General features: G+C 30.8%; 1 protein-coding gene across 1 annotated transcript; it reads right to left on the bottom strand.

The window, feature by feature from the left end:
* Positions 1 to 206: 206 nt before the first annotated feature.
* LOC115950774 (protein CNGC15b-like) lies at positions 207 to 15,341 on the bottom strand. Its single transcript, XM_031068018.1, is given in 9 exon segments — positions 207 to 857; positions 1,130 to 1,366; positions 1,523 to 1,634; positions 2,120 to 2,421; positions 5,606 to 5,818; positions 5,954 to 6,473; positions 8,686 to 8,741; positions 8,860 to 8,928; positions 15,276 to 15,341. Coding segments are annotated over 9 exon segments (2,226 nt in total).
* Positions 15,342 to 15,570: the final 229 nt, after the last annotated feature.

Below are 15,570 nucleotides of genomic sequence, written 5' to 3'. Positions count from 1 at the left end.
TCATTTGAACCTCCTAGAGTACATGTAGCGCCACCCCTCCCACCCTTAAAGTCCTTCAAAAGCACCATATATAGAACACAATCTACATGTCCAGTTCGTGTAAAATTATTTATATATCCAAAACAAGTAAAAAGAGGATATACACAAACAACTCTTCATTTGAAGATCAGTTCCATATATAGTTTGGGTTCTATACAGAATCAGATTCAATCAAAATCTACCTCCACGGGCTTTTGCAGCGAGTTGATAGTGCTGGAAATTGATTCTGCAGATTCAAGGACAAACCTTCTACTTCTAGTCTTCTCAACTAATGCTTCTGCATACTTTGACCAAAAGGTTTCCTTTAGAGGCAATGCACTCTCACTTATTCCATTTTTAGCCATTTCCTTTAGCTTTTTATGCCTACGCCATGCAGCTTGTATAAAACATGCAGCCCATGTTCGCCATTGGTGTGAGTAGTGCCTAAACGTGTGTCTAAGTTGTTTACTATGTAGCCTTCGGAATTGTGATGCAACAAATTTCAAGTCCTCTGCTACTAGAGCAAACGCCTCCACTTCAGTTATAGCCTTCACTGTGCGTGTGGAAGTTGGGAGTATGACATTTGGGCGTGGATCCAAAGCCCATGTCAGTAGCTCCTCACCACAGAAGTCACCTGAGCCAAGTCTTGATGAGTTGAAGAACCCAAAACGCCCACCATCAGTGGTGTAAGAGTCAAGGTGACCTCGAATTATGAACATCATTTGATTGAGAGGGTCACCCTCGCGCACAATGAACATTTTCTTGGTGCATAATGCAGGTCTAAGCCTCTCACATATTGCGTCTAGCAGTGTTTCATCCATTTGATCGAACAATGGGACCTGTTCAATTAAGTCATCAATGTAGCACATCAGCTCTGATACTGGTTCTCAAAGAGAGAAATGGAAAGAGTTTATTATACTATTAAGATTGTATTTCAGTAATCTGACAACAAATTATATAGGGTACATTTGGTAATGTTGTTCTAGTAACGTTGTTTAAGTATTAAAATATGTGTAGATGAAAAAGTATTATGACGTGTTGTATTGTTTAAATAACGAAAAGTATGTTAATGTCATGAATTTACAAGGACACGGAGATTGATAAAACTTACTCGTCGGACTAGAGAGAGGCAAAGATGGCGCTTGATCTCTCTCCGGAGATCCATAGGGAGGCCATCAAGAAGTGTTTCTTCATTGACACCTTTTGTAGCCAACCACTTCAATTGATCATATTGTCGAACAGACTGCTTTAGTTCTGAAGGTAGCTGCCTATGATGCATCCATTGTTCTGTATCAGTTCTCCTGATCCTCCATTCTTCTAATCGCAGTGTTGCTGATTGAAGGTATCTCTGCTCGTTCAAATGGGTGAAAATTATTACTATGAAAATCTAAAGAAGATTATTGTAGCAATTGTACATCTATTTGCAAAATCAGGCATATTTCTCTGAGTATTTACATGCAGTTCTGATAATGGTTTATATATAGACATTGTCATAAGGACTTACTTGCATATTTCCAATGAGCAGTGCAAACAGAAACAGCCCAAGGGTGGCAACGAAGATGGTGAAAACAACTTCTCCCATATAAGTGCTTGTACTAAGATTTTGTCCCGTAGAACTACACAAATCGTTGAAAGATGAGAAATATAGTAAATTTGTTCGACTTCCTATGAATACAGGATAGTGTCCAGTGAATTGACATGACATGATGTTCTTACGTTTAATCATTAGGTGCTCAATTTAGTTGCTATGAAAATCGAAGGAAATTGTAAGTTGAATTTTAAAAAGAAGTTTGCAAGATAATGGTAATTGAGATCTCAAAATTTTGATATTATAATTTTTATTCTTATTTTTTATATATAAAAATAAAAGATTTTGTAGGTGTGATCATTGCTCCCCACTTAATTAAATCCGACTAAGGTATGGTATGGGACCATCCATACAATAATGAGATTTGCCACTATTCGAATCCATAATTCCTAAGCTAACAAGTATAATAGGTCATAAGGTTTCTTATCACTAAGTTGTTTCTGTGAGTGGTTTTGATATCTTAATCTTGGAATAACTGAATAAGTAATTAGGATAACTAGGACAATCTTATACCTTAGGTTCCTTAAGCCCCACCATAAACAGTAAAAGTACTTGTTGAAGAATGGAGAACCTATAACATTTGAGTTCACTGCATCCCCAAATATCCCGTACTGGTAAAAGCTAGGACCGCCTGTTACATTTGGAATGCATAGAGTTGTGACATTTGTCGAGCTGAACCAATTGGTCCTAGCATCGTCATTAACGGTATGGCAATCAAAGTATTCATTTCGACAAGCCGACTCAAGGTTGCACGCACTTCTCCAACATGCTTCTTGTCGCTCAATTCCTAGAAGGTACCACCAAGATCCTGAAATCTTCATAAGAAGAATAGAAATAATAGGTTTGGAATTAATTTATTCACCTCACAAAGAATAAAAGTAGGCAAAATTTATCAGTTTTTTTAATAGATGGAGGCGTAATTAATCCATTGAAAGTAAATCAGTAAAACGTAGTATCAATCACCAGTTATATATGGTGGGTAAGCTTTAGTTCTGTTGCAGTAGCGGTAATGAATGTGTGTATTAAGGCCATAACTTTGATCTTCTTTTTTTAATTTATTAGTACAAATTTCTTTCTTTGCTTACTTTGTTTTTTAAATTTCCAGTAACTTTTTGAGCTGAACATAAAAACATACCAACAAAGGGGAAGTTATTGTTTATTGGGTACTCCAAACCCACAACTCATGTGACAAGAGAGAGCATTGCTCCCGAAATACCCAATAAATTTTTCCAGTAAAAAGGTTTGGTCATGTACTTGAAAATGGCAAAAGTTAGATTTACTTTCTTATGTATTTCACTTTAGATTCCATAATTAAATTTAAATACAAAGTTGCAATGAATTTAATTGTTTTTTAAAAATATAACTTTATTTGTATTGCATTAGTTAACGCAACATGTATGAATTTAATAATTTTAATTAAAAATTTTATGGTATAATATTTAAGAAATTGAAACTAAATCTTGTTTAGTTGACAAAAAGACAAAGATAAAAAGGTAGCTAGAAGGAAAATCACAAATCATGAATAATCTAGAACCGCATGTTTCATTTCAGCGCCAAAAAAAACAAAAACAAAAACAAAAAAAAAAATTGGGAGAGGGGTGTGGGTACTGTTTGTTCGTTTAGACCCCATAAAAAGATTGTTTAACCTAATATATTAACCAAGTGATTACTTAAATTAATTATTCAGATCTAGGTTAAACAAAAATAAATCATATCATGGATGCAGAAAAGTAAATAATCTCACGATTTGATAACCCAAGAAAGCCAATGAAATGAACCGTTTCAAGGTAAAAACTTTGAGAGAATTTGACATAACCATCCTCAAGATAAACTAAACTCACTATAAGAGAATTGAAGTTTTTACAATCAGATTTAATCCTAAATCAATTGCTACCTCCAGTAGTAACTTACTGACACGACCACGTGCAAGCTCTGAATCCATGGACTCTTTCTCTTTATGGATTTACAACAACACAAGCTGTCTTGCTTGTGACTTTGAGATCCCACTCAAAGGTTTTAGATCACCATCAGTAATGATCTTGATGCATCAACCATGTTCTACCAACACTTGATTATAGTTCTTGCTCCAGTAGATTCTTATGTAGTTAGAAGGTACAAAAACCACTCAGATCTCACAAAGAGTAACACACAGGTCTTTTTAGAAGTCTTCAAAATGTGGTTAGGGTTTTTATTTTATATATGGAGAAATTTAGATGAAACCCTAAACATTTTCACGAGCTTGGGCCTGTTTAAAAATTTTACAGAAAAACTAGACCTGCAAATTTCGATCGGTCGAGCCTAATTGTTGATCAGTCAAGCAAGGCAGAACCATACTTCCTTTTTCTGCAGTCAGTTAGACTTGAATCTTGAAACAAACACTTTTAAGCATTGCCTAACACTTAGACCAGACATGTTTTGTTCTCGGTTTGCCGACACATTAAAAATATGATTCTAAACATTTTAACCTAAATCTTTAGAACCTAATAGGTACACTATAAGAGAAAGATGACCAAGTGAACATGAAAGTTGTAAACTAATGTAAGCACACTTGAGTAATGTAAGTGACACAAAAAAATTTTATAATTATTTTCACAACTTAATATAGCAAGCTGTGATTGAAGAAATATTGTTTCCACATAGATCCATCACTTTTATTATGTACCACCAACAACAAACCATTACTTGTTAATTACTTTCCTTCTTTTTCAATGAAGAGGCCAAGGTTTGATGTATAATAGGAGGATTTGAGGATTTAGGACTTCTATTGTTGGGGAAAAGAAGTAAAAAAAAAAATATATATATATATATATATATTTTTTTTTTTATGTTGGGAAAAATTGCCCAACAATCCTTTTATGATTTGGAAAGCTAGTTGAGTTTCTTTATTGAAGAAGGAAAATTAATTTGGATGGTGTGTAAGAAAAGTCTATTCTTTGATGTGGAAGGAAAGGCTTGTTAAAGAAGTAATTAGTATTACTTGATAAAAAAGTAATATATTCTTTGTCCATTTAGGAATAGAGATTGAAGTTTTATAAATAGAAAGTGTTGCAAAGGTTTTGACGGCCTTGGACTAGAGGCTCTTCCCTATGCAACAAGGGAAATAATCATAAAATTAAGCACAAAACCGATGGAGAAAAAAGAGGAACCTTCACTTGAGTGGTAATGCAAGAAGAGAGACAAGGTTTAAGTTTTCTCTACAAAACTTTTGGATTGCAAATAAATCATGGAGAATTCATGGGGCTTGGATTAATGAAGTGAAGTAACAAAAAGAAAAAACAAAATAGTGCGTACGTGTGAGAGCAAAGAAAAGTAAGAGGTTTTTTCTTCAATCACGAAACATTCACAAGGGAAGATAAGTTTAAGGTTTTCCCCGCGAAGAGAAACAGTACTACAACCATGGAGAGTAGTTTTTGTGTTTGGTGTGAATCTCAAGTTAGTCATAAACTTGAGAAATGATGTAATTAATATTATATAGAGGATTTATTTAGAGTTTGTCTTATGAAGGAAGAGTTTTCCATATAAATATTTGTGTTCTTATATGTGATTGATAACTTGGCTTGATAAATTCTGTAATAATATTTTTTGATGACTAATTCAAATTCTTAACTGGTTTTCTTTAACACAAGACTAGATTGTGACTCAACATTGTATTAGACAGTGTCATCAGTATAGCAGTTTTTGTTTAGTCAAAGAGACTATAATTGCTTAGAAAATAAATTCAAATGTTAAAAAAGTTAGCAAAAGAAAAATGTTTAATATGAATTATGTTAAAATTATGATCAAATAAAATTAATAATTTTATAACAATTTAAATTTTTGGAACAATTAATAATTTATCAAAATGGTAAAATGAAACATGCTTAAACTACATAGAGGTTTTTTGTAATTTTTCCTCTCTTATTTTTTAATGAAAATTAGAAAGAGATAGAACTATTAATTTTTGAGCTGTAAATGTACAGTAGGAAGCTCAAATGAGAAATGAGTTTTGTTTCTACTCACATGGCTAGCCATTAGGTAAAGCATGAGGTTATAACCAGCTCCGGTCCATGCTGTGTCTGCCACAATGCCACTTTCATCAATAATTTTCGATGAGAGAGGATAGGTGAGAATCACTCTTGGGATATATTGGACTATCATGATAAACCACATGGCATTTTTTCTCACAGTCACTACAGTACCCTCAACACTGGGTATAACTACCCAAAGTAATACCTGAAATAATGTACATTAAAAATAAATAATTAACAACAAAGAAGTCAAAACTCAAAACTCCATTGATGCCATGGAAACTGGAAATTAAGGCTGGCTAGCTAGCTATGATACACAAGGTTTTAGTGGCATAAATACCTGAGTGAGTGGCAGGGAAGCCATGAGGTCGATAATGAAACCTTTTCTAAGGTACCTTATTGCAATCTTTGAAGGATCAATCACAAGCTCACCTCTTCCAACAACACGAGAAGAGGGTGCTACATAAGCTGTATGAAACCGAACAATGATCTGAATCAAATAAAACACATCAGTCACTGATCTTAGGATGGTGAGGACAACTTGGGCAGTCATTCCACTAGCTACGCAACCTTGGCCATTGATTACAGGCAACAATAAAAACAATGGATCCAAGAATAAAGCAAATAGGCATGAGAGTGAGAAAATCTTGTTCCAGTTGCTAATGGTTTTTCCTCGAGGATCCAGTATCCTTTTCTTCTCCTTCTCATAGTCCTCAGAAAATACTCTTCTCAGGACTTTGTCTTTAAAACTTGTTCTCTTCTCAGAAAAAGCAGTGGCTATCTTGGGGAAGTTCTCAATCACATGATTTTCACTGGCTTTAGGGAGGTCAGCTACTTCAAGATCATCTAGAACTTGAACTCTGAATAACAAGTATGAAGTAAATAATCTGATTAAAAAACTGGGACTGAAGTATTCATTACTAACATTGATATACAAATCAAAATTGCATGCAAGAAATTAAGTAGAGTACAGACCTGTTGAGTCTTGAATTACTGTGACCCATTTGTTCAATTGATGAACTCGATCGATCGCTTAGTTTATCAGAAAAAGCATATAAGTAATTGTGAAGAGAATGCTGTCTCCTTGATTCGATTGCAGTGATCTAGAAGAAAGATCAAAGATCGATAATGACTTCTTAATTCTAATTTCAACCCTTTAATTTGTAAGTGTCTTTTACATAAAGATGACAACTCGACCATGAAAGTTTTCAGACTACGCCAATATATAAAGGCCAAAGGTAAAACATGTAACTAATGTCGTGCTCACACGTACTGTATACACATGTTACATGTGCATACGCATGAAAATGTCAACTCCAATCTAAAAGGTCCAAAACCATGTTTTTCGTATCTAGTACGGTGCCAGAAGTTTGAGTTAGGAGATGGATTTACTAATGCGGGGCAGCTTTAATCTCTAACACAGTTAATACTTAACTGCTGAAAAAAGAAAAAAAGAAAAGTTTATGGACGGAAACAAAATTATTTTTGTTTAGAATTTTTTAAAAGGTAAGGTTGTTTATTTTGGATAAAATTGATTAATTGAGTTAATTTTTCTAATTTTATTATTGATAATTTTTATTGTTAAGCTATTTTGTTGGACTTGTATATTTTGTTTTAGATTTTAGATTTATAAATTTTTTATGATCACAAAAATGAGAAAAATGCCTAGAGTTTTAAAATTTTTTTTTTATTAAATTATAATATGATAAGTGATTACTGGTAAGTAAAAAAATATATATATAAATAATGGGTCTATATGCGAACCAATAAAAATTTGCTACCAAAACAATTTATATAAAAATTTATAATCATATTATTTTTAAAAAAAATCAAAAATATTACTTATGAAAAATAAAATATAATTTTATAAAATAAAATTACTAAAATTAATATGTATAATATTTAAAAATAAAAATAAAAATTGAGAGGCCATTCCCCATTTCCCCGTCCAATGATGTCTCTGTCCATGTTTCAGACAACGTCACCTTTTATGTTTTTTTAAGACCAGGTAATGTGATTATTACCGTACACACGTAAATATATATTTTTCTTTTTAATTTTATTTTATAGTAAATGAATATTATTAAGAAGAAACTAGAAAGAGATCCTAAACAAAAGAGTAGCTCGTACGTATATGTAAATAATGTCACAGCTGGTTTGATAAAATATTATTATCTAGTATAATAATTAGAAGATGATATATATATATATATATATTTTTTTTTTATGTGACTTTAACCTAATTTAATATATTTATATACCCACTTTTTGCGTATTCTTCTATAATATTTCTATTATATAAACTAGATCCAAATTAATTTAAAACTGTAAACTAGTCAAAGACCCAGAAATCCATAACTGCAACTAATATATATATATATGACAAAACTTAAATACAGAAATTTGTTGTTTCTTAACTAAAAAATACATTTTTATCCCATGAGAAAAAATCTACATGACTAACTCTTAAGATGAGAACCTAAAGAATAACATATAAGTACTGTACTTAAGTCTTGCATATATATATATATAATATGTTATTGTGTGTGTTGAAAGATTTTCAAGCACTGACTTATCCTTTTAGATCCTTTTAGATGCGTGTAATATTAATTAAAAAAATTTCCTGAAATATAACCTCAAATGCTAGTTAAAAGTTTTGAGCCCAAAATCTTATAGATTTTATGAGGCCTTGAGAACTAATATACTTATATCTTGGAATTAATTAGAACATTGGATATTTAGACTCAATTGACACTGAGGAAAAATAAATATACGGATTAATAAAATCATTAGTTGAACTGATAGCTGTTGGGAATAAAAGCTTCAATTATTGGAAAGTATAGGTTCTTATAATAATTACTATTTTATTTGAGAGAGTTTTTATAGTGATTAAAAAAAAAAGATATATTAGCAAAAATAAAATAAAAATTAAACAAAAGGATATATCTTTTATCAAAAAGAAAAAAACAAAAGGTATATCACGTCAAGGACGAAAGTCCAAATGTTCAACAGAAAATACATTTTAGAAGGGAACTTTACGATCATAGCTTTTTGATACGGAAAGAATATTACGAGGCCCACGAGGGCCACGACATGTCAAACCGAAACTCTTGATTTGAAGTTTTGAACTACAACATCACCAACATTGTTATCATGAAAGTAAATTACTCCACCATGCATGCTTCTCAGTCTCACATTTTTTTTTTCTAATTTATTTGTTTCGGATTTTTACATATCTCATCCATTTATTTTTCATTTTAGTGTCAATTTAGTTCATATATTTTCAAATTGCAAACTTTTTCCACTGGATATTACCTTTGAACGTCAATTTAGTCCTTACATCTTATCAAGCAATTTAGTCTATGTGAAGTAAGTCTTGTAGGCCACTTACTCAAAGTCTTTGTATATATATATATATGGTAAATGATGGTATGATATCATTTTAAAAAGTTTAGATGATGAGACAAGAGCATGTACATATACTTTTATAAACCTCATCAAAACTTAATAAACATTTTTAACAAAAGTTTTTATTTTTTACAAATATAACGTCAAGGTTAATAATTCAAATTAAAAATGTAAGAATTCATTTTATATTCAAATAAAATATGCCTTCTTTTGCGATTCCATGTCATGCTTGCTTTTGGTACGCCAAAGAAACAAATCTTTATCAAATCTATATTTATTCAATTGGAAAAAAAAAATTCAGTAAAATCTCATATACTGATAAGTTTTTAATCCAACATAGAACGAAAAGGACAATACAAGGGATGTGTAGAAGAAGTTATCATAAATGAACCAATAACCATTAACCAACCTTAAGGATATATAAAATTAATTGTTGACCTAACACAACAGTAGAAAGACTTGAGTTGTTCGTTGTATTATTATTTTTTTAGCATTTGCATATCTATAATTACTTAGAGCATTGCCATCCGCTTATGCGCCAAAAAGGAAAATAAAAAAAGAAGAAGAAGAAGAAACAATCATTTTGGCTTACTAAAAAGCCACTTTATTTATTTTATATAACCACTTTTATAACACTCCTTGCATCACGTTCTTCATTTTAGATATCATATTAAAACAATCTCTCCTTTTTTCTCAACAAACCCAATCAACTCATCACAACCATTCATCCCACTAACCAAAACCCAATACCGCACAATCACTGCTGCAAAACCAAATCATTATGATCTCAAACCAACACCATCACTCAAGACCCATGCTCCCTGCAACCCAAGCATCACCACCACCCACAAACTCACCAACCACCGCAACTTAAACCCAGCACAAGAGCATGTTTGAGATGTTATTAAAATCGTGTTTCCTCTTCGATAACACATCTAATGTTATATTGTTAATTATCTTGTAGTATTGTGCTTTTAATTTTATGTGAGTTGCTCATTTTATATGTTTTACTTGTATATCCATGTTAATTTTGATATCCATGCACTATATAATGGGTTAACTAGTTAAAGTTTATATGAATTGTTAGATTAGTTTAAAAGTGATTAAGTTGTAATTTTGAAATTTAGGATCTAAATCATTACCTTGGTTGGATTAGGTAATTTCTCAATTAAAAGGTCAATTGAGTCCTTACATCCTATCTAGCAATTTAGTTAACGTGAAGAAAATCTTATAGGCAACTAAGCCTTTTTCTTTTCATATACATATATTCAAATGAGTTTAATAAATGAAGGTATTTTATTGTTTTAAAGAATGTAGAGGATGAGACACATTTGTTCTTACACTTTTATAAACTCCATTAAAATTTAATAAAAACTTTAACAAATAATTTTACTTCTTAACAAACATAATGTCTATAAGGTTAGTTGTTCAAATTAAAAATGTAAGAATTCAATTTATGTTCAATTAAAAAATGCCTTCTTTTGGTATTTCAAACTTGATGTCATTTTTACTTTTGGCAGTTGAAAGATCAAGAGACCTATATTTGCAAAACTGAAAACAACTTTTTCATAAAATATCATCTATTAATAAGTTTCTAGTACCATATAGAAGGAAAAAAAAGGACAATATGAGTGATGTGTAGAAGAAGTCCCATATATGGCTTGATCCACGATTAAAAACTACTGGATATAAAAGAAGACACCAACCGGCCCTAAGGATCCACATATATAATTGTGGACCTAATCACCTAACCCAACAATAGAAACAGTTAAATTATTTGTTTTATTATTTATTTGTTGGAATCAAAAAAAAAAAAAAAATTTCCTAAACTTTAAAAAGCTCTTTTTCATCCTAAAATTTTATAAATTTTTTTTTAATAGTTTAGAGATAAAAATAAGGATAAAAAGATTATTTAAAGACATAAAGTAAAACATTTTCAATAATTAAGAGATGAAAAGCAAACTTTTTGATAATTTAAGGACGAAAAATGAGATTTTTAAAGTTTAAAGATGAAAAATAAACTTTTAGTATATTTTAGGGATTAAAATAACATTTTACCCTATATTTACAAATCTTCTACTACTTAGAAGGATTGAATATCACTGATTTTGTTAGAAAAGACGAAACATAACTCTAATATATACCATATGCAAATAAAATAATGTATAGATGCAAGACAGAGAAGTAAGAGAAAGAGAGAGAGAATGTAGAAAGTATGTGGTTCGATTCGATGAAATAAGTTCGTTATCAAAAGGCCTTGATTCTTACATGACTTATATCTATAAACTTGGTGTTTTACATGGCTTAGATCTATAAAACTTGGTGTTTTACATGACTTATCAGAGTTATAATACAAGTAAAATTAGGCTTAAGCTTGAAAACAATAAAGTCATGATATCTTGAACAGATCTAATGACCTAAAAGAAATGAAACAAGGTCACCATGATAGCTGTGCCGCAACCTCATGAACCAATTATATATTTCTGAAGTTTGACAGAGAGGTCACTGACTTTGCCTACATTAAAAAATATAGGCATATAGTCTCATTATTAATATTAGGGGAAAAAATAAACAAATAATAAAAACGAAGAAGGTGTGCTTGCCTATGTGATCTTCATAAAGTCCATTGTTTCATATGCTAACGTTGGGAGCAGGTACGAGGATAAATAACAGCCGCTCAACTCTGAGACTACGTCACGGGTGAGATGAAGTTTTAATTAATCAATTTAAGCAGAGACTAATCAAAATTTTGAAAATAATATTTTGGTGGAAAGAGATTTAATTAATGCAAGTGCTGTCCCAAATATCAAGAATTTAAATCGAGTATGAGGTCACACGTAACCGTGATTTTGTCACTATTTGTGCTAAACAAATAGTGACAAAATCGAATTAGATCCGGTCGAATTGGGTTATAAACATGGGTGATATTAAATGGTTTTTTTTTAAATAAAATAAAAAAATAAAAACCAAATGGGTTTTAAATCTTATAACTCTTATTTGATATTTTTTGAGTTGGGAGTAAGGGTAAAGGGAAAATGATCAATTCAGTATGACTCATATTTTTATTCATGTGAAAAAAAATAATGGTAAATAAAAATATGATTTAATTGTCATACTAATCTTAATTCAATTATGTTAGGAATTAAACTATTATGTCTGTTTTAATTGTCATACTAATCTTAATTCAGTTCAATTAAGATTTTTTTTTTTTTTTGGTTATTACTGTGTGAATTGCCATAATAGTCTAATTCCTAACCTAGTTACACATATTTAGAAAACCAAAAAAAAAAAAAGGAGTTAGCATGTATGATTTGTAGGTCGGCCTAAACCAATACCTGTTGTTTCCACGTGTTACGTATGAGTTGACCCATTTTTGTTCATGGATCCAAAAATCTCTACTCATAAGTCATACCCATATTTTTTTTCTATTGTTTTGGGTGGGTTAGCAAGTCCTAGTCCAATTTTGCCACATCTAACTAGTGTAACATTTCATGCCGTTTAAGTCCAAAAGTCCACCTAATGAGAAGGGATGTCCAAGAGTCAAAAACATCACAACCACTCTGTGTTGGACCATTTTTAATGAGTCGAGAAAGTGCTAGTAATATCTATGCTTTATTAGTAAAATTACAATTGTAACTTCTTGTAATTCACTTATATAGTCAAGTTCTACTTAATAAACACCCAATGTGAGACTCCACCTACATAACATACAATATTCTAATATTATTTTCGATAGTAACAATGGAGGAAGAGGGTATTTGAACCTTGAATATCTTGAAAATACTAAAAAAATATCAATCAATTGAGTTACAAGACTCTTGGCATAAACTTATTTTAATGTAATCTACAGAATCCAAAGTATAATAATAACTAACATAGGGTTTTTTCTCATTTTTTTAATTTTCATACATTTGGTCACTTTGGATACATAGATTTGATTTTTTTTATTTAGAGTTCCAACCTAGATGGAACTATAATAATTAGGGGAAGATCATTCTCAGGGGAAGATCATTCTCCCCTAATTTGTATATAAATTTTGTATATTAATATTTAATAGTTAGGACAAAAAAGGAACTTGTACCTGACAAAATTGAAAACCGGTCCCTCGCAAGTCAAAATTGAAAGTTGGCCAAATAACCCAAAAATTAAAAAGACCACCTAGCCCATATTTGTGGCCAGTAGACCTCTCCCAAATAAATAGAAAAAATATATTTTTACAATTAAATCATGTTGTATATATAGGCATATACAAGTTCAGGTTCAAATATAAGAGTGATATTACTTTGATAGTAAAAGGATCAGGGAACTTTATATATATATATATATATATATATATATATTTATATAGGGTTAGGTTCAAGTTACACTTTGTGTAACTCTAAACAATGTTACATCATTCAATATTTCTTAATTGAATGTGAATTTTGACAAATCTACCATTAGATTACATTATTTTTATATATTTTTCATGCTTGCAAAATTTCAAGATGATCAAAAATTAATAGTCATGTCCTCAATTAATTGTTTAAATTCAAGTTTTTATAGTTTAAAATAGGGGATATTTGCAGACTAGCACAATGAAGGGATAAAATATAGTAAGTTAGCACGGGTATGAAAGGTATTTGCAAACTAGCATCTCGAGTTTTAAAAACTCGCTTCCTACTTGCTGATTTGGACACATTTTTGCCACATAGATCTCGAGTCTTTTACACTTGATTTCAAAATACGCAGAACAAAGAACTACAAACCCAGAAAAAGAAGAAAACCCAGAAGAAAGAAACAAGAAAGAAGGAAACCCAACAAAAAAAAAGAAAGAAGAAGAAGATCCATAGCGAAGAAGAAGATCCACAGCGAAGAAGAAGACTCACGGCACACACGAACCCAGTCTCCATCAAGCACATCCCAATCATCGATCTACGGTGCAGTTCACGATCTCCATGGGTGCAATTCATGGTTTGCAGACTACAGTGCAGTTCACGATCTCCATGGGTGAAGTTCACGATTTGCAGACTACGGTGCATTTCACGATCTCTTCATCTTCTTCTTTTCTTCTTCTTCTCCATGGATCTCTTTGTCTTCTTGGACGGCTAGTACCCAATGGAACTTGAGTCTTAGAGACTCGAGTTCCATGTGGAATTTTTATCCACATCATTGAGTCAGAAGTTTGGAACTCGAGTTTTTAAAACTCGATTTGCTATTGAACTTGAGTTTTAAAAACTCAAGATGCTAGTTTTCCACTGTCTTCCACACCTTGTCAAATAATAAAATTCTTCTAATAATAAAGTTAAATGGAAAAAAATTCATTTAAAATAATATATAAAAGATGAGTTTATGGATCGAATAACAAATTACATCTGATTGATATGAACATTGGCATGTATGTTAAGAATATATAGGACATGTAATTCAACGGTTGGATTTGCAAAATATGAATTCAATAATAAGTTATTGAGTGGTGTAATGTTTCTTAGAGTTACATTAGGTGTAACTTGAACCCAACTTATATATATATATATATATATATATATAAAGGTTTATAAGGTAAAAAATGAGGGTAATTAATTATATTCTAATCAGAATATTTGTAATAATTATAGTTTTTTTTTTTTTAACCGTTGGATCTACTTAAATTCAATAGTTTAAAAAATGTGTAACTCTAAGAAACGTTACACCACTTAATAACTTATTATTGAATTCATATTTTGCAAATCTAACCGTTGAATTACATGTCCTATATATTCTTAACATGCATACCAATTTTCATATCAATCAAATGTAATTTATCATTCGATCCATAAACTCATCTTTTATACATTATTTTAAACTATAAAAACTTGAATTTAAACAATTAATTGATGACATGGCTATTAATTTTTTATCATTTTGAAATTTTGCAAGCATGGAGAATATATAAAAATAATGTAATCTAATAGTGAATTTGTCAAAATTCACATCCAATTAAGAAATATTGAATGGTGTAACATTACTTAGAGTTACACATTTTTTAAACCATTGAATTTAAGTAGATCCAACTGTTAAAAAAAAAAACTATAATTATTACAAATATATATTCTGATTAGAATCTAATTAATTACCCTCATTTATTACCTTCTAAACTTATCTCTCATTTACGTTTCTCTCTCTACTTTTCTTTCTCCGTTTTGACATCTCCAGTTTTGGCAAGAATTGAGTAGTCTTCCCCACATCAATCTGAATTTCTTGTTTCCTGGATCAACCATTTCAATTTCAAGTACTCTTGCAACATTACTAGGCACCGGAGGTTCAGTTGGAGAATCATTGTCCTGATTTATGCCACCCATGTTCTCTGTAAACATCAAAACTAAATACATTACCGATTGATTGCAAATGCCACCATAGAAAGAGAAATTTTCTTGAAATCCTTCTTTTTTTTTTTTTTTAAATCTTCTTTTTTTCTCTATAAGAATTTTGGATTTATTAAAACCGTATACAGGGGACATTTTGAAACAAAATATATGATGACCAACTATTGCAGTTAAAGAAATTCAGTAGTACCAGCTAATTTGACTG

Source organism: Quercus lobata, chromosome 1 (genome assembly GCF_001633185.2).
Source record: "Quercus lobata isolate SW786 chromosome 1, ValleyOak3.0 Primary Assembly, whole genome shotgun sequence".
Taxonomy (NCBI): Eukaryota; Viridiplantae; Streptophyta; class Magnoliopsida; order Fagales; family Fagaceae; genus Quercus; species Quercus lobata.
The sequence above is the reverse complement of the archived record's forward strand: the minus strand, read 5'-3'. Positions and strand labels throughout refer to the sequence as shown.